Here is a 25,078-nt window from a genome sequence, read left to right on the forward strand (position 1 = left end):
CTTACATACACCATGCAATTTTTCCTATATGCCTCATAGCATGGCCACATAGCACCAATCCATGGTTGGTTGACTGTTTGGATGTGGATCTCCTAAATACAGAAGGTTGGCTGATTAAACCATGTGTTAGATTTTGGGGATGACTGTAGACTAAAATCCTTATTTTGTCTCTTAGAAATGAGATGATTACATAATTGAGTATTTTCATCTAAGTTATTTCTTTTGATAAGAGCACAAGTAATGAAGAGATCCTGTTCACCAAGTTAACAAAGAGTATTTGCATGAATTTGATGAAGCATAAAGCACTAAAGCAGTCCATCTGTGTATCATCAAACAATACTACTTATTTTATATTGATGTTATTTACCCCAATTAATCCTCTCCACTGTAAGAAAATTACTTCAAGAACAGCAAACCTCCTTCTATATTTTTCCCCTGGTACCTTGTTTACATCATTAATTTTGTGATATTGTGACATTATTAAGTAAAACAAGGGTTCCTTGAACTTAAGCACTGTAACACCACAACAGTTGATTTGGTAATGAAGATGGGTACTGCATAATTAATTGATGGGTAGTGTATAGAGTATGGATATGCTAGACAAAGGTTTGATACACTTATTGAGTTGGTGAACCAGAATGACACGAGTTGTTAACATATACTTAGATCTAATTGAACTGTAGAAAGTGAAAGTGTGGATAAGGGAGAACTACTGTATAACATATAATCTTGTGGGAAGAAACGTGGGACAGGAAAAAAGCTACAGGGTTGGATATTCTGTTTATGTACCAGGTGTTAAGATAGCTGCCTCTAATAGCTAAGGATTTCCTATTGTCTATTCCAGTGTGAACATCTAGGGTACCTGTGTGTTTTGAAATACCACATGATTACATATCTGTCAACTAGCTGAACTCTGTATTCCAGAAGATAATAGCTGAATTCTTGCCAACTTTGTATGCCCTGTACAAATACAACATTTGCTATTCAATAGATGCTTAATCATACAAGTGGTTACACAAATAAACTAGCTCATGACTAAGTTATTAAGGAAAGTAGAAAAGCAAAAATAAGCAAATTAATTACTTAGGATGTTTTGAAAGGGCAATTGCATTACAATATACTCAGAACACAATGCTAATTTACTCAAATCAAACATACAAATATTTATTGATGAAATACTAGGCACCAAGTGCAATGGTTGATGCTGATATGACAAAGACAAATGTAAATGACTATGAAATTCTTCCTTATATGAGGGAGCTGAACTTTTTAACTGGTTACATGTAAGAAGAAGGAAGTAAGTTCAATATTTTAAGAGCTTAAAAAATGCAACATTTGAGTGCTCCAATGACACATTTGGTGGGATCCCAATCTAGCAGGTGAGTGTGGCAAGAGCAGATGCCCTCATTATTCCTTGAAGTAAAAGATTCCAAACAGGTAGTCTTCTTCCAGGCTACACAGGGATAGCATTTTCATTTTCCTAAAACAACCCGCTGACAGAATCCAAATGCAGGGAATATTTGCTCTGCCAGAATCTACCACCCAGATTCTGATTCTGTGTCTTTAATCCTACCTCAAACTTTTCATATTAGCACATTTCTTTTAGCTTTGCTTGTCTTTGTCCATTCAGGGCTATTACAACCATACAGTGGGTAGCTTAGAAATAACAGACATACCTCTCATGATTCAGGAGGCTGGAAGACCTAATGAAGTCATTTCCAGGCTTCAGATTGACATCTTTTCTTTGTAGTTGTATCCTTATGTGGTAGAAAGAGAATTCTTAGGAGTCTCTTCTCTAAGAGCACTAATCCCACTCATGCTAGATCCACCCTCATGATTTAATTACCCCTTAAATGCTCCACTTCCTGACACCATCATATTGGGTATTAATATTTTGACATATGAATTTTGGAGGAATGCATATGTTCAGATGGCAGCACCAATGCAGGAGTTAGAACAGTGCTTTATAAACTTAAATATACATAGCAATATCTGGGGATGCTATTAAAATGGAGATTCTGACTCTGGAGGTCTGGATTCTTTTCTCATAAGCTTTCTAGAAGGTGCTACTCTGATGAACCTCACACAAAAAGTTAAAGAACAACAGAAAGCTGAGAGACAGAAGTTTGTTCTATTGTGTTTTCTGATATTTGCTTTGCTTTCTCTTACCTAAGTTATGGTGAAAGTAAAGAATTCTGAGGTATGAAGTGTATGATATACAGATGTTATGGTGTTTCCAGGATCAGCTGTCTTGGAAAATTATTTATGTGAATCAAAAACAGTATCTCCTTATTCATCATATCAAGGTATCTTGCTTACAGAAGTTGTTGTGGGCGAGAGGTGCAGATGAAAAGGGGCGGGGCAGAAGTGGGATGAGGGGAAGGAAGGGAAAGCCTAAGGCAGAGGTAATTTGAAGAGCCCCATCTTTCTCTTCTGTTTTGCTTAAGGCAAAGGCACTCACATCTCCCAGATTCTCCTCTTTAGCGTCAGCAAGTGGAAATTTGTTCTTAAAACAAATGATGTGGAGGACCTTTGATCACAAAGTCTGAGATTCCTCTAGCCTTGGTTAAGAGGATTAGTCAAGGAAGACACTGTATGGAAAGAATTGTCAGGGTCTTTTTAATATGGGTGGGGATATCAGCCATTTTGGCCAGCAGTAAGCAGTTTCTCAAGTCTGACTAATTGTTGACACTGGATAGAGCAGGGACTACCTATGTGCTAACTCATATCTTATTATCCCATTCTACAGATGAGTCACCAAGGAAACTACGAGAGCATATACAATCTGTCCATACCCACGCAACTTAAAAGTCAAATGAGGAAGTGAAAATTGTCCAGAGACATACTTTGGCCTTTCCCAAAACGCTTAGGAACCCCCCACCAAATATATGCCTTGAAAAATTGCGGTGTATCCCGGACGAATCTAGCCCTAGGCCAATCCTAAGGAATAGCTGGCTATTCCTGGAGGCCGCGAGGGCGGGGAGGTAGAGAAACTGCTTCCGGGAAACTGACGCCAGAGGGAAAAGCACTTCCGGAATACAGCAGATGAAGGTCAGTAAAGGTCAGTAGGTTCGCAGGTGAGGGTCGCCCAGCAGGTCGCGCTAAAAGCTTCAAGGGATTAAAGTGGATCCCTAGGTATTGAAGACAGCATGGATGTTGGTCAAAACGACTTGTCTTTTTCCCGCGCTCGAGAACACCGCAGTCGAATGGCCTAGCAGAAGCCACCATATTGAGACTGTTGGTTTAAATGAAACAGGCGGGACCACGCGGAACTGCGGCTCTGTGCGATGACGTCATAGAATCGCGCGGAGAGGCGGCATCAAGTCTTATGCCGGACCTTTTCGGATGTTCGCGCGACTGCTGTGCCCCAGCCCTGATAGGTGGATACGCGTTGAGTGACAGCTCGGTGCCGCTTTCTAGTTAAGAGTCTGAGGCAGGCTGGCTGGCGGTCGGCAAGCGGGGAAGAGGGGAAGGCGGGTTGTTAACGCGGAAATGCAGCCGGCTTGCGTTGGTAGGAACGTTCACTAGGGCTGAGCTAGGGGCGGGTGGGTCTGGGTGGGCCGCCACAGGGGTGGGACAGATGAGTGTGAACCCTAGATCCTCTGGGTTTCCGCCGGCCGGCCCGACCACCTGGAAAGTGACCATCCAAATCACCCCGCCACTGTGCCATGGATCCAAAATTGAGTTTCGGATCTGATACTGAAGCTTAGCCTGCAGTATTAGAACCTTCTGCACAGGCCCGGCCTGGGTTGTCAGGGACAAACAGATCCTAAATGCAAGGTCCTGCCTTGTGCCTTAGCTCAAGGTCGCTGAATACCACCCTCCCTTTGCTTCCCCCTCCCAGGAAACCCTAAGAACCTCAGAGGAGGCAGGAACGCCTATGGGAGCGCGGTTTCTCATTTCATTCATATAATCATAATGTGCCTGCTCAGGCTTTGAAAAGCATATACTTTCATACTTAGATACTTAGGTGCAACTGTAAAGTGGTGGGGATGACATTTCATGAAGCCTTCAATTACCTTTCCCAGCTATGACCTCCGTTTTTCTTGAGCTAATTAGTGATGAAATTCAACATTGCTTCGTTGAATAATACCTTACTGCATTATTAATTGTGTGTTTAAAAATAGAAGGATACTTGCAGTGGAAATGAGGGAGGGCAACAGGGACCTATTTGAAATTTACTGATGTACTTACAGAAAGCAAATGTATTATTTGGAATTTGATGTGGTCTCTAATAATTTACCCATTCCACAAGAGTAATCCCCCCTCAAAAAACAGTTTGAAAAGGTCAAGAAAAAAAATTGAATTCCTTGCCAATTGAAAGTTATATATCTGTTTCTTGCCAAGTAATTAAATATTAGACTGAATACTGTATGCATTGAACAAATAAGAAATGTTGTAATATTTTTCATTAATAAGACCTTATTGGGTCAAGGTGAGGAAATAAAAGAAAATGTTTCCTTAAATATTCTTGGGTTTAATAAGAATAGTCAAAACAGCTGTATTTAAAACAGAATTATATATTAAAGAAAGCAATGGAATGATAATTAGCATAATATTGTAGTGTGTGGAATAAACAATAAGAGCTTACAGAATTTTTCTTTTTTGTATCATTGTCAGTTCAGCAGCAAGAATGAAGCACATCAATTTGTCCTTTGCAGCCTGTGGGTTTCTGGGCATTTACCACTTGGGGGCAGCATCTGCACTTTGCAGACATGGCAAAAAGCTGTTGAAGGATGTCAAGGCCTTTGCTGGCGCATCTGCTGGATCCTTGGTTGCTTCAGTTCTGCTAACAGCACCAGAAAAAATAGAGGTAATTAAGTCATAACGAGGCCGTGTTCCTCATCAAAAAATTAAAACAGAATGGCAAAAATGAGTGTATACTAAGTGAACTCCGTAGAGATCATGCTTTGCCTGGAAAACAAAAGGATAAGACTTTTCTTTTAAAATTGACTCTTTAGGGACATCTGAGTTCTGGGTTTGGAAAAGAATATTATTTTGGGGTGACAGTAAGACAAGGAAATAAAAGACTTTATTTTACTCTTGAATTTCTAGCCTTAAAATTTCAGCTCTGTTTATTTTAAGCAAAGGATATTTTTCCTTCCATGATCATGAAAAGAGCTAAAGAGCCTGTTTTCAAGGCCTCAGACATGTAGCCTGGACCTCTCTGCTCAATGCTACTGTCAAACAGACATAAAAAATGAAATTGTTCATACAATTTCAATTAAGTGAAATGTCAATTTGTTTTTAATCCTCACAATGATAAGCTCTGAATTCCATGCAGTCTCACCAAAAGCAATAAAAAGTAGTCTTCATTTGGTATTTTCATTAATACAACCTATGTTTTAAAAGTCTGTTTTTTACTATTTAGACTGTGATCAAACATTTGCTGACTCTGATAACTGGTTTCTGTGGTTGGAGAAAATATTTCCTTGGGACAATAATGAAATAATGTTTTAACACATTGATGCTCAGGAATGAATTTTAAAATTGCAAAATTTTACATAACAAAATCTCCTCAAATCTGTTTGTGAGCTAGGTTATATAAAGGAAACTGGATTTAAGGATAATTTTTCAGAAATTCACTTTTCATTTTTAGATGGTTGATTTACAGGAACTAAAATAGTGATTAAAAACTATAGAGATTACACAGAGTGAGAACCTTAAGTCCGGAGGAATATCATAAGTTGTGAAAACTCCTTCCAAGCTGACAGAATCCTTTGCTTTGAATTGCAAGCTAGCCCCTTCCCAGAACTTTGTTCCCTTTTTGAAGCAGCAGGCTGCTGGGTTATTTCCTCCTTTTCAATGCAGACTTTTCTGTAGGTGGGGCATATTTTGAGATTTGGAGATGAATAGACTTGGCTTCCAATCTGCAGCAAACTGAGAAATGTATTAAGTGTGATTTATTCTTCTTGTGATTTAGAAGTACCACAATAATACAGCAACTTACTTTATTGAAATCCTTAATAATTGAAAAATTATTAAGACATTGCATGATTTACCTGAACTTGAGATTTGATAGTATCATGTTTTCAAGTCATATTACCTGTTAATATTTTTATTTTCAAAAAATTGGAGGCTCAGTTGTATTGTCTAATTGTGTTCATATGATATAAAGGTTAAGTCTATGGGATGCACATATTGAAAGGAAGAAAAGTGATTCTCTTACTGACCCAAGGCCTCCTCTTTCCTCCCCTTTCAAAGTAAATTTATTTCAATCACAGTAACCTTTTGATGTAAGGTTATTTTACTTCTCTTCTTTTTAGCATTTGAAATAATCCATTTGTAGGATTGCTTTGAGTTTTTTTGGCAAACTCTTTTCGACCTTCCCAAATGCATGTTAGCTCAGTTCTCTGCAATTGGTGTAAGTTCCTGGAGCTTTTCACTGTTGTGACAAATATGTGAGTAATTAATGTTGTTCCGAATTTATTCATGTATAATTAAGAGGAGCACCTGATGCTGGGTGTATTTTAGGTGATAGGCAAATTTAAACATTGATATGTAAGAGCTCAATGCTGCAAAGCATTTCCCCAGCACTCACATTTTGCAAAGAAGCACTCTGGGGAACCCAAAGATGAGGAAGTCCTCTTCTTAGTAAGTTTGCAGGCTGGTCAGGGATGCATGTGTGTAACTGAAATTAACAGAAGGAAGTGGGCTCAGTGGGTAGTCCAGCTTAATAGAAAAGTATGCATTTGAGAGGGGCTGTCCCATTTCTTACCTAGATGCTTCTTGAGGAATGGGCCTCAAGTCCACATATTTCATACTATGTAATTTTACCCAAATGCAAATCTGGTTCTCATTCTCTCTCTCCCTCTCCCTCTCCCTCTCCCTCTCCCTCTCCCTCTCCCTCTCCCTCTCCCTCTCCCTCTCCCTCTCCTCTCTCTCTCTCTCTCTCTCTCTCTCTCTCTCTCTCTCTCTCTCTCTCTCTCTCTCACACACACACACACACACACACACACACAAACACACACTCACTCACAGAGTTCCTTTTGGACCTAGGATTTGGTCCAGATTTCTTAGCATGCCCCATGAGGTCCAATGTATCGGAATTGTTCTTGTGGCTTGCAGTGATTATTCAAGACGGCTCCGTGGTGTTCTTTGAGCTGTTTTTGCTTTGTCTTTATTATCATCCTCCTATATCATTGTCCCCTGTTCAACTCCTATTGCTATTTCCTCCCTCCTTTACCCAGAAGTGCACAGATGTCAAATTGTAGGGAAGCCTTTGACAATCCCTGAAGTTGGAGACGGATGCCCATTTTATTTGTTTCCTATTGCTGCTGTAACACATAGGTATCAACTTGGTGACTTAAAGCAATAGGAATTGATTCTTATTGTTCTAAGATCATAAGTTTGACACAGAATCATGGGACTCATCAAACTGTCAGTAGGGCCATACTCACTCCCTTCTGCGGCCCCATCCTTGCATTTTCCCACTTCAGAATGCTGCCCACATTCCTTGGTTTCTGGCTCTTTCCTCTATCTCTAAAGTCAGAGTGTGACCTCATCAAATCCCCTTAACACTGACCTTCCTGACTCCCTCTTTCCTTGTGTGTTCCTCAGCTTTGTGTTATTACTACAAAATACCTGAGATATAAAGAGAAAATGTTTATTTTCACTTATGAAGTTGGAGCTTCCAGTTTAAGATGAAATAAAGCCCTTGCTTAGGGCCTCTGATGGGGATACCAGGTGGCAATGACAAGGATCATATGGTAGAGAAAACTGCTCAGTTCATGGACAAGAAGCAAAAGAGAGGAAGAAGAAGGGGCTGAGGTCCCATAATCTATTTCAAAGACACACTCTCAGTGATTTAAGACTTCTCAGTAGCACCCACCTCCTCAAGGTCCACAGTATCTCCCAATAGTGCCACCCTAAGGTCCAAGCCTTCAAAACATGGACCTTTGGGGAACATTTAACCTTCAAACTACAGCACCTTATAAGGGCCCTTGTGATGACATTGAGCCCACCAAAATAATCTAGGACAATAAGTCCATCTCAAGTTCATTAACTGTATTAAGTCTGCAAAGTCTGCTGTGCAACACACCATATCCTCAGGGTTCAGGAGCAAGAACATTGACTTCTTGGGGAAAAGAGAAAGGCCTGGATTCTGCCTGTCACATTCCCATGGGGGCTCTTATAGCACTCTTATCTACCCTTGGAGACACTCATGAATCTCATGAGGTAGGCTTCTTTATATCTTGTTTTCTACTGAACCTTAGAAGCTGGGTGTGTAGCTTAGTGGTAGAGCACATGCCTAGCATGTACACGACCCTGAGCTTTACCCCCAGCACTCCACAAAACAGAAGTTTACCAAATCTGTGTTTAGCCCACTGCCTGGTGCCCAGTAGATTACTGAATTAATCAAATAATAAGTGAAAGTATCAGCATAAAATAATAGTTCTTCTTTAAGGAAAGAAGAAAATAGCTAAATATGAGTGACCATGGCCCAGGAACACAAATACAAATTACCCTGAATAGCATGTTGCACCACAAAGAAATTTGCATGAATTTTTATAGCCACAGAACAAAGGGCATAGATCAATATATTTTCCAAATATATTGGTGGGAGCATTAGGTAGCCTAGCTATAGCAAAGTGGAGACATCTTTTCTATAGGTTTCAGATTTTATCTGATACATTCTTATCTTTAGAGTTGATGAAGGCTAGAGGTCTGCTAAGTTTAGCAATACATTGAAGAAGTTAATCTAATAGTCCTAAGAATGTTAGGTCAGATACAAAAAGTTAAGGTAACTGATTCATAAACTTTGCTTCTGAAAAGGCCTAAAAAAGCCCAAGATCACTTTAACTCTATCCCAGCATTCCATCTCTCTAATCACAATATTCTCAGAGAAGGTCAAGCAGTCTGTAGGGTCTTTAATATACATGTGACTTCTTCAGAGACCTTCTGATTTGTAAAAGACAGAACCATTCTGTGGTGCACATGGATGCTGGTGGGGCATGTGTACACAATACCAGTGCTTAAGATGTGTCTCCAAAGACTTTGATCTTAGTCCTTTGTAAACCATAGTCCTCCCACTCCTCTTCTATTGCTGTTGTCATAAGTCATCATGGCCCTTCAGGGTTACAATCAGAATAGCTTCTGAGGCCACAGGATAGGGTGGTGAATAGGTTCATTGTGTTATGGCAATCTGTAGAGAATGTGCTAAAGTAGAATTTGAGTCAGGTCTTCCAGACTTTTTTATTTGTGGACTAAGGCCATTTGAGTTGGTAAAGAAAGGAAGGAAGGAAGGAAAGAAAGAGATATGAATTGTGAGAATGCAATTTGTCTAGCGATTAAGAAGTGTTGGTGAGGAGAAAGCCCAGTGGCATGTCAAAACCTATGTCAGGAGTTGGGCATCATTTAATCAGCACAGTTTTTGAGTTGTGATGAATTTCTTTTGGACACACATAGGGTCAATTGCTAATTTTCTTTTTCAGGAATGTAACCAGTTTACCTACAAGTTTGCTGAAGAAACTCGAAGGCAGTCTTTGGGGGCAGTTACACCTGGTTATGACTTTATGGCCAGATTGAGGTGGGTGTTTGTATAGTTGCTTTTCCATCCAAAGTATATGAAGACAGAAATTTGGCAACTTTCAGTATAGGCTGTGGCAAGCTTAGCTAAAATAGTTACAAAGCGCTCAATAATTAAAGGCGAATAATATGTCTTGCCCTGTTCTTTCTTCTCTAGAAGTGGAATAGAGTCAATTCTTCCATTCAACGCACATGAGCTGGCCCAGAATCGACTGCACATATCCATCACTAACACCAAAACCAGAGAAAATTACTTGGTCTCTAAGTTTTCCTCCAGGGAAGACCTCATTAAGGTAACAAAGCTGCATTTCCTATTTGAGAAAATCAGCAAGCCCAGATTTAAATACTTCATATAAATAATGAGCATAACTGCATTCTTTAAATCCTGTGTCTCATATCTGGCATGATAGATGATAAGTACTCAATATAGGTTAGGTGTTTGATAAATGGATCCACAGGCTTTCTCCCAAGCTGTAATCCAAGATGCCTGTTCTACTTGTTCTGCACTTTTTCCTGGTATTCAGTCACATGTTTATATGAAGCAAGATGGGAGTTTAGTAGCAATAATACTTCCTTAAATTTATGTAGCTTAATACTTGGCAGTTTATACAAGATTTTTACATGTATTTTCTTAGTCTATCCTTCAATAATCCTTCTGTAAATCAGGTAGGATCAGAGTTACTATAGCCTTTTTATGTCTTTGACAAAGAAGGAAGGGTGGAAAGATTTTATGGGATATCTATATACTGCTCAAGGTTATGGTGCGTGCTGGGGGCACCAGTTCTAGTACCCAGGTCTCTTTAACTTTTCAATGTAATGTTCTGTTTTGTTTCTCCAATTTTGTTTTAACTGACCATTTGAAAATTGGTCAGTTGAGAATTCAGTATCGCTGTAAAATACTTCAACTGGTTGATTTCCAAATAACAGTGTGCTTGCTAGGATAATAAACTGAATACTTGTAAATTGGAAAGGGTATATTTTTTTTTTAGAAAAGCTGGGCAGTTTTTTCTTTGTGTGAATCATGGCAAGCTTCAGGTTAAATGGAGAATGTATGTTTTGATAAAGCAGAAGTTAATGGGTTGAGAAAGAGTGGTGAAAGATAGATGACAAATGCATTGATTTTTAAGACCATTTGGATATGCTAATCTGAAATACTTAATGAAGTATTGAATTGACAAGTAAAATTGTTTTGCAACTTATTACTAAATTATAATATTTTTACTCAATGTACTCTCACTTGTAAGTTAATACTTATTTTTTCTTAAAAAGATATATTTTCTATTATCTTATTATAAATCATATTATAATTTTATGTAGACTTAGAGAGTATAAAGCAAAGAGCTTGTCAATCCATTTCTGGAATGTTACAGGTTTTTAATGTCTAGTAAGACACATAAATCTTGTAGTACACTGGCATACCTTTTCTGGTTTGCCTACATAGAGATATGTGCTATCATATCATAAAGAAAGTGAATAATTCTCACAGTTGTCACATTTTTTGATTATTATTTTCAATGAACACATGATAATTATACATATTTATTGGGTATGATGTGATATTTTGATATATATATATATATATATGTATATATATATATATATACACACAATATGTAATGATCAATAGGGCAATAGTATATCCATCATGTCAAACATTTATCATTTCTTTGTGTTGGGGACATTTAAAATTCTTTCTGGAGCTGTTCTGCAATATTGACCTTGAGACTGTATAATCATAAATTTGTCTTGTTTGAAGCTCTTAATTTGGTGGTAATTTGTTATAGCAGCAGTAGCAGACTGTTGCCGTAAGTAAACATGGCCTTTCTCTGTTTCCTTTGTTTTGGATAATAACTACTCAGAGAATTGGTGTAATTATTTGAGTTCATTGAACGGAAGAGAAATGGCTGATGCTGATGTGTAATACCTTGCAAGGAGAATATTGAATAATTAACATTTATTCTAGGTACAGGAAACATTCTCAATATTCAGTAGAATGCTTTAACCTTTTTTGGAGCTAAAACAAAGGATAAATAGTTCCTTAAGAGCAGATGGTGACTATAAAAATGCATGAAATAGCTGCCCAGAATACACATGAAGCATTTAGTTGAAAAGAGTAATAAAGGGTGAAGACTGGAATGTTAGAGCCAACAAAATAGTGTGAAGCACAGACACATAAACCCCCTTGCCCAGTAGTGACTTTATCAAGTTTAAATGTTCCCATGAAAGAAGCAGCCAGTGGGAGAATGTTGTCTGGGGTGGTTGTAGTGAACCATGCCTGTTTTGCCCATCACACAGAATAAAGATTACAGAAACAATGAGTTTTGCAAAGAGTTTATTCACAAGGCAGCCAAGTGTGGAGGTGGAAGATCCAAGTCTCTAATTTGCATTCCTGAGGAGAGGGCTTGGGAATATTAATGAGATCAAGAAGCAGGATGACTTAAAGAGTAGGGAAAGGTTATTGGTGGTGAAAATACAAGTGTTTTTTGGCTGTCTACATCAGAAGTCATTGTTTTGGACAAGATGGCCTTCAAGTCCTTGAAAAATAACCTAGGCAACAGTTATCACAAACATGTCAGAGGTGTTATCTATAGCAGAGCTAGTGAGAGCCAAGATAGAGCTCAGCTGTGTGACTTCCACAATTAGTGATTTTTAAAACTACCAAGAGCAAGTAACTAACTGGAGCATGGGTGCTCAAAGTCAAAGAAATAAAAAGTACAAAGAGTTGGTTTGTGTGAATGAGACTAGCCAGTTGTGCTTGTAATGATGATTAATTACCAAAGCTAGGATTCTGTCCCTTGTGGAATCTTGGAGACTGTACTCTTGGCTTTTTGATGTCTCTCAGGTCTTTGAGAAATTCTTCTGAGCTGCTAAAGATATATATTTACAATCATAAACCCTTCTAATGAGTGCCCAGCAGATGGTTGTACCCAACCCAGCAAGGGTCAGCTTTATTGGGACCATGTAAGGATGGTTGATGGTTTCTTTTTCCTTTTTGTATTGTGGGGCATGGTGGGGAGCTGCCTGAAGGTAGTTCCACTTCCCTTAGGTAGACATGGGAAGTTCTGAGCTCCTGAATTCAAAGTCTAGAACACTCCCAAGTGTTCTAGGAGTTTTATGTCCCTGGGTGTGAACACACAGGGACATTCTGCAATTCTGTAGAAGAGACGGGGGAGGGGAAGAGAGAGGTAGAGAGAGAGAGAGAGAGAGAGAGAGAGAGAACATTGCATGTATAATTAGACCTTTAAAATGCTCTCTGGAATTATTACTTGTTTTGTATGAGTCTCCTGGTGGGTCTCAACTAGCTAAATCATCCTGGTGATGTCATTTTGGACTGTAACCATGTACTGCGTAATGATGTTTTGGTCAATAATGGAATGCATATACAATAGTGACCCATAAGATTATATTGCCTAGTGACAACATAGCACTCTTAGTTTAAGTACACTCTATGATATTCACATAACAGTACATTTCCTAGAATGAATCCCCACCATTAGGGGATGTATGACTATAATTATTTTTGAGCCTCAGTTTTTGTCATCTGTGAAGTCATACTAACTGCTATTATCTATTTTAGTTACTGTGGAGAGTATATAAAGTAAATAAAGTTTGTGGAAGTGGGTTTTAAATGGTTAAAGCCTATATGCATGTTTGATGAAGCCAATACTTAGTAAATAGTGAACGAGTAAGTTGTAATGCATACAAACTACTGGTTAGCACCTCTGTATGCATCTGTTATGAATTTTTAAAACAATATTGAATCACTGCTTTCTCTTCTACAGGCTGAGTAGGACTCACCCTTTCTTGTCAGTTTTATTTTTTAACTTCTTACATGTCACCTTTGTTCTTCATAAACAATGTCCTGACCTGCATCTACAGTACTTCAGAAAATGAGTATTTACTACCTTTATATATTTGATTTTACAACTCTTTACTGTAGGCCACCTTTAATTTTTAATTTGGTTTTGTGTGGTGATCCATATTTAAATTATATTAAGTTTGCACCTAGTGACATGAAAAAATATTCTTTCATTTGATAGCTATAATGCTTGTAATTGTTCTGTGAAAACCTCTATTGATTAATTATGTGGCACAAACAATTCCTTTCATTTGAGGTTTTATTTCAGGTGTTCATATATTATTCTGAATCTTACATCCACAGTGATTTAACTCAGTTTCTCCCATTTTATAAGCATTCACGTGGTCTCCAGATATTCTTTGGTACAGAATTTGTGCCAACCATTCTCCTTCCTATTAATGACCGTGCCAAGATTGGGAAGCCCAAAGGATTACTGCTACCAAACTATTGCTGGTAGTAAAGGCTGGGGAGGTACTAGAGATAAAGAGAGCAGACTGAGTAAGACCTTTACCCTGCGTTTCCAGGTTCTTGTCAGCATCAAAGAAAGAATTCAGATAAGACAAAAGTAAGGAATTGGGAAGAAGTTTTATTACAGGGTGAAAGTGCACACTCAAGGGTTGAGTGCAGGCTTCTCAATAGAAAGTGCACAGCTCAAGATTCTGCATAGAGACTTTTTTTTGTGTGTGTATATGTGTGTGTGGTTCTGGGGATTGAACTCAGAACCTTGCTCTTGCTAGGCAGGCACTCTAGTACTTGAGCCACATTCTAGCCCTTTGGATAGTCTTATGGGCAAACTTTAATGGAGGGGATGATTATTAATTGAGATGGGGAAAAAATCAGGAAATTCTAGGAATGGAAATTGGGCTTTCCTGGAATGGGGTTTAGTCCTCTTTTCTGTCCTGAAATGGGGTTTTTAGATATGTCATAGTATCAGATGATTGATGGGAGCAGGCAAATTTGCAAGGCTAGTGATATGGAGATTTCATTATAATGAAGCAAAGGAAAGTTAGTGGTTGTCTCAGTCTACCATGTTGGTCCCAGGTTATGCTGAGTGGTCTTGTTTCTTATTGTTAGAGCAGTCGCATGAAGTCCTGCTATAATACAGCTCTGCAATCATGCAGTCTGCTTCTTTCTGCCCTACACCTATCTAGCCTACCTCAGAACTACTTTGATATAACTTACAGAGGGGAGATCCTTTTATACAACTCCCCATAGTCCCAGCAGTCTCCCTCCTGCAAATATATTACCTTACTTCCATTATTTTGGGTGCCAGATCTGGAAAATGTTCCCTCAGAGAGTCACTCTACATACTCTATGTTTGTGGTCAGTTATGAACAGATTGACACTATGTGGAGATCAGTTTCTGAAAATGCAGGTAAGAGTTTGGCAATAGGGAAGAATAATAGAGGATGTAATGTCTAGCTGCCTGACCCTTGTTGGTGAACTATAGGAATTTTGGCCAGTCTTGTCTTCTCCATGTTATGGTTTCTTCAGCTATAACATGGAATCTATGTTGTCATCTATCTCACACATTATTATGAAACTCAAATAAACTATAGTATGTAAAAATGCTTCATCTACTCTTAAATACGTATCAGGTAGACATGGTAGCTTTCAGGATTTCCTGCCCTTCTGATTTCCATCTCTTCCCACCGTTCACTCTTTAGTATGAGTCCTTGGTGATTCCTGAATATCCAAGTGTGTCCATTTTGCATATCAGCTCATTTCTTTTAAGTTTCAGGTTTATTCTGGTCCATTTTTTCTTCATAAGCAAACATGCAACTAAGAAATCCAAGCACATTTTAATATTAGCCTTCAGCAAAGCATAATTAGGGAGATAAATTCTTGGTTTAGAAGAAAGTCATATGCTAGTTCTACAACTGAGTAGCAATGAATTTTAAATTAGCTGTGCCATGGTGTTGTTTCCTTTTACTGCTTCCCTGAATTGGTACAAATCATGGGCCTCTTCATGTTTAAAGCTGATGCACACATGCATTCTGAAACAGTCCTTTAACATGCATGAACTCTCTTCTATGTAGATACCCAGAAGATTTTTAATCACAGTGGTATCCCTGGTTGTCTTGAGAAGAATTGCCCTGCCTCCTTTGCACCTGGGTTCCCTTGCACATAGTGAGAATGCTCTTACAGCAAGATCTTCTCACATTTAGCTTTGTGAAGGTGAAATAAGGACTGAATTTAAGAGTGGTCATTATCTTGGGAGCAACTGGAAGAAGATAAATTTGAATCTGTCTTTGAATTTCAACGACACCAGCAGGTTCTGTGTAAACAGCCAGATTCTCATTATGCTTTACAGTAAACTTTAGGCATAAATGAAACTTGTTGAGAATTTATTCTCTAAGGAAGATAGGCCTCATAATTTTCTAAACACCCCTTTTCTATAAAATGCAAAATGAAAAGAGCCAGTCAGAATGTGTTTTGAATGTGTGCTTGGCAATGTTTTATGTGTCTGCTGCAAGAAGTCACTAACTTTGATTTTTATCATTGTGTGCTTAGTGAGAATAAACAAAAATCAAATACATGGTTTCCCATACTTATAATGCTTAAAGGGCTATACCATGTGATGGGTCACAAAAAGTAGATCCTTGCTACCTTCATCAGGATTCTCAACCACAATTACTATACTATTGACATTTGGGATCCTGTTACAAACCCAGGTCTATTTTGCCCACCACACAGTATACCAAGCACTGAAACAATGAGATTTTCAAAGGAGATAGTTTATTCATAAGGCAGCCAAGTATGATGGTGGGATATCCAAGTCTCAAATCTACCTCCAGAGTATGGGATTTGGAATATTTATGGGATAAAGAAGCAGGGTGATTGAAAGGATGGAGAAAGGTGGTTGGAGATGAAGTGGTGAATCGTCTGTGCATGTGTACTTAGTTTTCATGGTTCTTCATGGGATACATGCTCAAGAAATGGTGATCATTAGCATGATCTGAGGGTGGAGTTTTTAGTTAGCCTCCTAATGTTAAAAGGTCACCCATGGCCACTTGCATAAGCCCAAGTGAAGGATGAGTAGTTTCAACCTTTCTGAGATAGATAAAGCAGCCTCCAAGTTTGAAAAACAACTTAGGCACCCTGTTATTTATAGCAAAGCTAATGGGAATATGCTGCTTAGCTAGCTGACCTCCACAGTTGGTGGCAAATGCCAAGTAGCTAAAAACAAGTGAAGCTAAAGAGCTTATTCAGGTTTTCTTTGGTTTGAGCCCTATGATTCTTTGTTTTGGGGGTGTCATGTGCTTTGTCGGATGTTTAGCGTCAACCCTGGCCTCTGTCTACTTGGTGCCAGGGGCAAATACTCCCTCCTCTCTCTAGCTGTGACAAACATATTCTAAATGTCCCTGAGGGGAGAATCAAGCCCCACTTGAGAACCACTGCTCTAGATGTATTAATATTTATTGGCAAGGTCAATTTTACCAGAAATACTGAGTCAGGTACATTAAATCACATGTTTGGATGTAATATTTTATTAAATGGCTTTAGAATGTCAATCTTTACTTCCTTCCTTAGAAAGTCCTATTTGCTGAAATCAATTGGTAGACTATGAGTAAGAAAAGTGGCTTGCCTCTTATGTAAAGCTAAACTTCCCACTAAGCTTGGTTTGGTGTACAAATCATTAGTCCATATAATGGGAGAGTAAGCTATGACAAAAACAAATACATTGATTTCGGGGAGTGGCAGGTATTTTCCAGTTTGCTGCATTTTTCATATCACTCAGGAGGAGTCTTACTGCTATTATCTGTAGGACAGTAATTGGATAGCTTTTTTTTCCCCATCCAAATAATACTTTAAAACAGCTCCAAGCATTAAACTGTGAGCTTCACATTATACTTTGACATGGTGGGAGGGAGCATAAGTCTGCTTTTAGGAGTAGTGATATTTCAGGGCACATATGTTATTGCAGCATAATGAAATAAATCTTTGGTACTTTAAACAACTAAAAGTCTTTAAAGTACTATAATGATTTCACAACATTAATTCTACGATATGCGTGCCATCCACAGATTGTCCCAGTTTTTGCTGTGGTGCAGTGTTGCATTTGACAGATTACTTCATTAAATAGCTGCATTGTGCTTGCAAAACACACCTAGGGGCCCTGATTGCTTTTTTTTTTTCTTTAAATAGTGATAGTCCATTGATGGTAAGGCCAAATTTAGTTAGGATGAATGCAATTACTCTAAGTGTAAACAAGTTAAAAATACCATACCAACTGCAGGTTTGGTTCAGCATTGTCACCAGAGGGTCAAAAGGTTGAAATTCAAGATGCTTGTGTTCCCTATTGATTTGTTAAATGATCTTCAGTAAATCACCCAAGACTGTCCTCATTTCTGCTTTGCCTCTTGTAAAGTTGTGTTGGTTTGATGTCAAACCATTCTAGCAGGTAACAAATTGAAGGTGAGATTTTAAGATGAGTTCATTTTTAGAGGCATATTTGTATTGACTCTTTGTAGAAGGTTTAGAAATCTTGTGTTAGAGGTAGGCACCAGGAAACCAAGGCAGGAGGATTCCAAGTTTGAGACCAGCCTGGGCTACAGAGTGAGACCCTGTCTCAAAACACAATCTCGAATATCGTTGTTATTGTACTTTGCAATTAATAAGCCAGTACATTGGAAATAAATTACTCTAAGAAGCAGTGTAGCAAACTAGTGTGCATTCAGTAATTCCATAAATAAGTGATGAAGATATGTATGGGTGAAATTGGCCAAAAGACAAAAAGATGACCAAATGCAAGAATTTTGACTTGATTATATTGGCCATGGTAAAAATCCACATGTACTTATATTTTTTTTGTGAAAATGAACCCAAGTCTAGGTACAGAGGGAAACACTTACTAGCTTCGATAGCCTTCAGGGTAGGAACTTCATATTTTTGAGAAGTGATTCTGAGGGAACTAAATGAATTCAGTGGAGGATGCCTAATGATCTACTTCCTGGGTGTGTAAACCATGTGTTTTCACTGGGCCCCAGTATCAGAAAGGCCCCACTCTGGGCTAAATGCTCTGTTGTTAACATTGTGGAATTTGTCATACTTTCTGAACAAAGGGCCCTGCATTTTCATTTTACATGGAACCCACAATTGATGTAGCTGGGTCACATCAGTAGCACAACAGAACTCTCTTAACTCATGGCTGTTTTCTTTTTCCTTTCCTGCTGGATTCCCTTTATTGTGCTATTACCACGAATTTGCCACTACAGATCTGAGGTCTAGAAGTTTCTTGCACCATCTGCCTGGACCCTGTTGCTGTAGGAGCTGTCTGTTTGCTAGGAAGTCTCGCCACCTTTAAACCCAATGTGCCACCAGCAGCCTTGGCCATTCTTGTTTGCCAGCAGACATACACTGAGTATTAGCCCTGTGGAGGGTCAGATGTCCCAGGAAGGAATCCTAAGATGTTTCCATTCATTGGTTTCTTTCCAGCATCATGAGGAGATGGAAACATGTTTAATGAAGAGCAACCTCATGAGAAAGCATATGCCAAGTTCTGTGAACATGATGCAGAACTAACCAAGGCAGGACTGGATCCTCACTCTGTCAGTGTGCAGTGCAGAGAGGATTTTCCCATAGAAATCCTGTCACGCTGCTGGTTGGCTGGCTCTGTAATTTTGTGCCAGTTCAGAATAAATAGGCTTTTGAGAGGTGACCTAAAAATCCTACCTATAATACTGTTTCTTTGAGGAAAATGCCTTCTGAGTTCCAAATAATTTTAAATGAATGATTTATAAATCTGGTACTGAATAATGTAATATATGTTGAAGGCAAAAAAAAAAAGACCTCATGAGATTTTTGACAATAAATAGCCACAGAGTGTTTTGCTTATCAGTTGAAAGATAGCTTAAATATTCAGAGTCTAATGCTGTACATTTTCAGATGAACACTCCCTAGTGATTTGGAAACTACGTTGCAAAATACAACATTTGCATTTCAGAAAAGCTATCAGAGTTAGCTTCTTCTGTTGGCAAGAATGGTAATATCCGCAAAAACAATCTTTTTGACTTTTTAAATGGAAGATAAAGTATAATTGCTGTCTCTACTTGCCACAGTGCCATTATGTATCTTGACTGTGTCACAAAGAACATAGAATGTGTTAAACTCTTTGCGACATCCTGGTAATGTCCCCGAGGTATGTGGAAACCTCCCCCGTAGTAATCAGAGGGCTTCCTTTCTCTGGAAATATGAATGTAACTTTAAAATTATTTGTAGAATGCAGTATATAAAAATTACAAATAATGCATTTGTATCTGCAACCTGTACCTACTCAGGGACCTGGATTTATCTTAAATTTAATTTCATAGTGACTCGGTTGTCTACAATTCAAAGGTTAAAAATCAGCATTTAGGTGAAGTTGATTGATTCTGAGAACATGGACTTGTACCTGACTCTAGGATCGTTTTGGATATTAAAAATTATCTTTTATGATTGAAGTATATGCCATTGTGGAGTTGAAATATATGAATGTTATTCATTGAAGAATTTTTTAGTAAATGATAGATCATATTTATTATCTGAACATTAATTGCTCTATTCATAAGTTATTTCTCTTTTTTGTGCATGTAGGTGCTCTTAGCTAGCAGTTTCATGCCCATTTATGCAGGACTGAGACCAGTGGAATACAAAGGACAGGTAATATTGTTATACCTGAGTAATTATTGCAATAATTCATACTAATCCATTTCTTTTGAGTCCAATTTCATAGTTATTCTGGTCCAAATCCATTTATATGTGTTATATGTATAAATGGCTTTATTTTTATTTAAGAGGGAAAAATAGGAAGACCAAATGCTATGGTCCCTTTTCATTAAGATCTTGCAAATGAGAATGATTGACTCAGATGCTCTCACTTCTATTTTTTAAAATATATGTATTTTATTTAAAATATTTTTGTTTTTAAAAGCAGTGAAAGAGTTTTGTTTTTCATACTACGGTCCTATTCACAGCCCCTCCTATACATGCAAGAAGCAGAATTGTGACCTCATAGTGGGAAAAAGCATCAGGGTTCTGCACACTTTCCCCCCTCAAACAGTACTAGACCCCTTCTTCCCATCCCACCCTACCCTACAGCCTCTCTGTGGTTTTAGTCCTGTCTTCTCCATGCTTCTCTACCTACCAAGATATGTTTGGTTCCACTCTAGGAGTGTTTTCTTCCTTGGGGTATCACATAAGGCTGGATGCCATTTCTCATGCGGACATTTAGACATGAGCCTGCATGTAGAGTTTGTGCTCAGTACTGCTTAGCCATCTCTTAGCTCCCTCTGCATGGTACACTGTATTTGCCCTGAACATTTGCCATCCTGCCCTAATAAGCCCCTTTTCTATTTAGCACACACCACAGAGAGGCATTTTGTAATCAGAGTATCCATTCAGGACACATATCAGAAATATGCATTTTATAATCAAATACAGTATCTTGTTAACACATATTTATAATCAGAAACAATGTCTATTTAACACATTTATAATGAAAGATAGCATCTATGTAACACATATCTATCATCAAATAGTTTCCATTTAGCATATACCAGAGATAAGCATTTTATAATCACCTATAGTATGTATTTAGTGCATAGCAGAAATAATGCATTTTATAATCAAATACAGATCTATTTAGCACATATTTATAATAAAATATAGTGTATATTTTGCACTTACTAGAGATAAGCATTATCTAGTCAAATATATTATCTATTTTACATATATCAGAGACATATTTTGTAAGGAAATAGAGTATCCATTTAACACATACCAAAGCTAGGCATTTTATAATTACATATAGTGTGACTATATGTTTTTATTTACAGAAATATATAAGATTATATATTTTATATTTAAATATATATTTTATAATTAAATAGGGTATTTATTACATACTAAAGATAGACATTTTATAATTAAATACAGCATATTATTTGTAGAAATGTACTTGCATATAACACTCTAAAGCCCTTTTTGTGGCCAGTTAGAAACGATATATCAATTGATTTAAAAAAACATGCCACAAGTAATTGAAATATCAGCTATGGAAACCAGACAAGCTTTCAAAATTTTTTCTATTTTTGTACTGTCTGTCAGAGCTAATACATACTCCATTTTTCAAGCCAAGTGTCTATTTTGGCATTGAAAAATTTATTTGTGATGGTACACACTTTAACTACATAGCTATTTTAAAGAAAGTTCATTTGCCCTCTTATTAATGTGAGTAAAAGTCAGCATTTGCTTTTACATATAAATTTTGAATGGAATTAGAGTTGCTTCAAATCAAATTTATGTTGTAAACTTTAATTTTATAATGATCAGAAATTGAAAGTAACTTTTATTTTAGGGTATTGTTTTATAATGTACTCTAGCCATAAAAAATGGCAGAATGGTTAAAAAATCCTAAAGCATTTCATGAGATTCCATTATTATGCAAAGGGATACATTAGTTCATTTTCTGTTGATATAGCAAAATACCCAAAGCTGGGTATTTTACAAATATGAGGCTTATTTAGGTCACAGTTTTAGAGACTAAAAGTCCAAGATTGAGTAGTCTCATCTATTTGGTCACTGCTGAAGACCCCCTTGAGTATGTCACAATATGGTGAATCCCATCATGGTGTGAGTACCTGTAAGAGAGATAGGTCATATGGTAAGACAGGAAACCAGAGAATTTCAGGGACCAGGCCTGCTCTTTTTATAACTTGCTCTCACAAGAACTAGCAAGGATTCCATGAATGCTACACTAATCTTTTCTAAGGGCAGTGCCCCAATGACCTAGCCACCTCCCACCAGGCTCTGCGTCTTAAAGGTCCTGCCATCTCTCACATCACTATGCTGGGGATCTAGCTTGTCACATGTGAATCTTTGGGGTAGCACTCAAAGTATATCTAAATATGGTAAGGGGGATCTCAAAGTCAAAAGTCATCACAAATGGTGATGGTCAATAAATTAAAAACTAGTGACCAAAAAGTTGGGATGTAGATATGGTATTTAAGTGATATTAAGGGAAGGAAGGATGGAATAAAGCTTAGGACAGAGCTGAGTCCCAGAAGCCCAACATGCTATTAGCCTATGTAAAACATTCCCCCTTTAAAAATACTAATTACAGTATTATGAAGGAGCAAGAGGTAGTTCTAACATACACTTTCTTTTTTCCTTAGTAATAGAATCTCAATGTCTAGCTCAGCCTATTGATGTGTAGCTAAAATCTTACATTTCTCAGCTTCCTCTGCAGTCACATGTGGCTGTCCATTTAATTGTTGACCAAAGAGATGTAAACTGAAATACTACTGGACTTACAGGAATGGAAGCTGTATATAGGCCAATGAGATGCAAGCTGAAATACTGAGACTTACAGGAAGGGAGATAATATACTTTTACTGCTGTCAGTATCTTTCTTTCCTATTTCCTTGAATGTAAATGTGGTGACTGGAGTTTCAGTAGTCATTGTGAAACAAGAGGTCAAAGATCATACCCTGGAGATGGCCAAATAGTGAGGTGAAAAGACTTAAATCATTTGTAGTAACGAAGTTCACTAGTTTATTCTCTGTATTCTTGCTACCAGAAAGAGAAAACTTCTGTTGTCATTATTGTAGGTCTGCTGTAGGGATTATTAGCCCAACTTTACAGATGAGGAAATTGAGATGTAGAGATGTTAATCTACTCCACTGATGTCACTCAGCTAGGAAGAGAACAACTTCCCTGGAATGATGGCTAGTAATTCTGTCTCTGCTGTGCCTCTCACTCTACTTTGCCTCATTCTTTTCAAAATGATAGTTGCTATTTCATTTCTATCCAACCCTACCTCTAGCTCTTGGGTATGTATGTGACAGGAAGTTTAGAGGTGGTTAAAAGAGTCATATGTGAAGAATCAGAATTTCCTAGTGAAGTTTTCCATTATATGATTGAATATCTCAGGTACTTTTCTTGGTTTTGTTTTGTTTGTCATAACTTTGTGGTGCTGGAGATGGAACCCAGGGCCTGGTACATGTTAGGCAAACCCTCTACCTTTGAGCTATGGCCTCCACCCTGATTGAATACTTTGGACATGAACATAGATTGACAGCAGAGAATGAACAGACCTAAGACTGTGAAAAGGATGGAAAGCATTCCACCCAAGACCCTTGACTATGGGCAATAACCAGGGACAATGTGTAGTACATCACTTGGCATCTGTACACCAGAGGCATGTCATAATTACCTGCTGGACTGAGTCTTATGTCTGCTGAAAGCATTTGGTATTTCTTTATCATTTAATGGCATCTACAATAAAGAGGCCCTGTGTACAGAATGATTGACAAAGCACCACAGAGATCCTACACCATTTATGCCAGAAAATGCCAATTTATAAGTGTTGTTCCCGGCTTGTTGCTGAATTTCTATAAGCATGCTCACCTCCCATCTTCTAATGGAATTTCTCTGCCAAGATATTTTCTAGACCCTTTCCTTTCCATCTTCAGGGAAAATGTGAGTGTTGCCATAAATGTGTTTTACTGTGAGCAGAAGCACTTTATGTGATCCAAATTACAGAAAAAAATTAAGTCTTGATGAAAACACCTCTCATTTTCAGACTTTAATGTTTTTGTGCAGCTCATGTTTTGATTTGTTTGCTAGGTTTAGTTGTTTTTCTGAAGTGAAGGAAGTTGAAGTAGAAGCTGGAGGAAAAGAGAGATGGTGTAACTTCTGTATTTGTGGCCTAGAGTCATGGAAGACAGAGAAGGTGGGCTGTGGCCTGCAAGGGTAATTGATACCCGTGGTCTTCTCTCCTGACTTCTATAAAATATGCAGACATCCTTGTTTTCACACTCAGTTTCATTGAGATGTATGTGTGGGCCCAATATTCTTATTTTAAAAATCTTGTTAATCACTTAGGATCATCATACTTTAGTAAGACTTAAGATTACCTTAAACCATTGCAAATAACAGTATGAATCATTTCTAAACGTGGTATTATGTTGGGCTGGGTATATAGCTCAATGGTAGAACACTTGCCTAGCATACTCAAGTCTGATTCTGAACACTTCAAAAATGAAGAAATAAAAAAAACCAAAGTACTATATCTTCAAAAATTACTTCATTTTCCTACATTATTTTAAAAGATTTTGTATCTTTATGTGGCTTCATTGAATAAGACTATTATTAGCACCTGACTCATAGTAGAAACTCATTAATAGTTAAATAGATAAGTGAATGGAAATAAATTGAAGTGATGTCTTTATTTTAATGCATTATCCTCTAGTACCTATGACCTGTTTCCATTCCAGGGACAGAATAAGCCATAGAATGCTCACACTATCTGGCCATGTTTTCATAGACTCTTATCATCAATTTGGAACAAGAATGAAAAGTTTCCAGAATAGTTTCTCAATGTGCGTGCATGTGTATGTGTGTGTGTGTGTGTGTGTGTGTGTGTAATGCAGTACCTTAGCAAATGACTAAATATCAGAATAGGATTAATTCCAGAAGAGCTGTATGCAGATCAGAAGAGCAGCTACAGAATTTTGTGTTGTTTCTTTTATCTAAGTTAGAATTTAAGTAATATTTGGACTCTATAATATTAGAACATGTATTGAAAAATTGTCATTTTATTATCACTCTATTGAGGCTTTGCATTGAGGGTCATTAATCTCTTCATTATTGACACATCTGTGGGAAAGAGAATTGTGGAATACACTCTTTTACTCTGTATATAGGTAT

At 37.7% G+C, this 25,078-nt stretch overlaps 1 protein-coding gene across 3 annotated transcripts in view; it reads left to right on the forward strand.

Moving 5' to 3' along the window:
- The first annotated feature begins 3,274 nt into the window (after window positions 1–3,274).
- The window catches only part of Pnpla4 (patatin like domain 4, phospholipase and triacylglycerol lipase), a 28,553-nt gene continuing 6,749 nt past the window's right edge, over window positions 3,275–25,078 (forward strand). Inside the window, exons 1-5 of one of the 3 annotated variants that reach the window (XM_074062664.1) lie at window positions 3,275–3,380; window positions 4,621–4,813; window positions 9,435–9,529; window positions 9,686–9,821; window positions 19,964–20,029. In XM_074062664.1, the coding sequence (XP_073918765.1) occupies window positions 3,346–3,380; window positions 4,621–4,813; window positions 9,435–9,529; window positions 9,686–9,821; window positions 19,964–20,029 (525 nt within the window). In that variant the 5' untranslated portion in view covers window positions 3,275–3,345. Of the gene's footprint in view, window positions 3,512–4,620; window positions 4,814–9,434; window positions 9,530–9,685; window positions 9,822–19,963; window positions 20,030–25,078 lie in introns of all 3 variants that reach the window. The other 2 variants (XM_074062665.1, XM_020152225.2) reach the window with 2 other exon arrangements.

The sequence above is a fragment of the Castor canadensis genome, chromosome X, assembly GCF_047511655.1.
Source record: "Castor canadensis chromosome X, mCasCan1.hap1v2, whole genome shotgun sequence".
NCBI classification, from domain to species: Eukaryota; Metazoa; Chordata; class Mammalia; order Rodentia; family Castoridae; genus Castor; species Castor canadensis.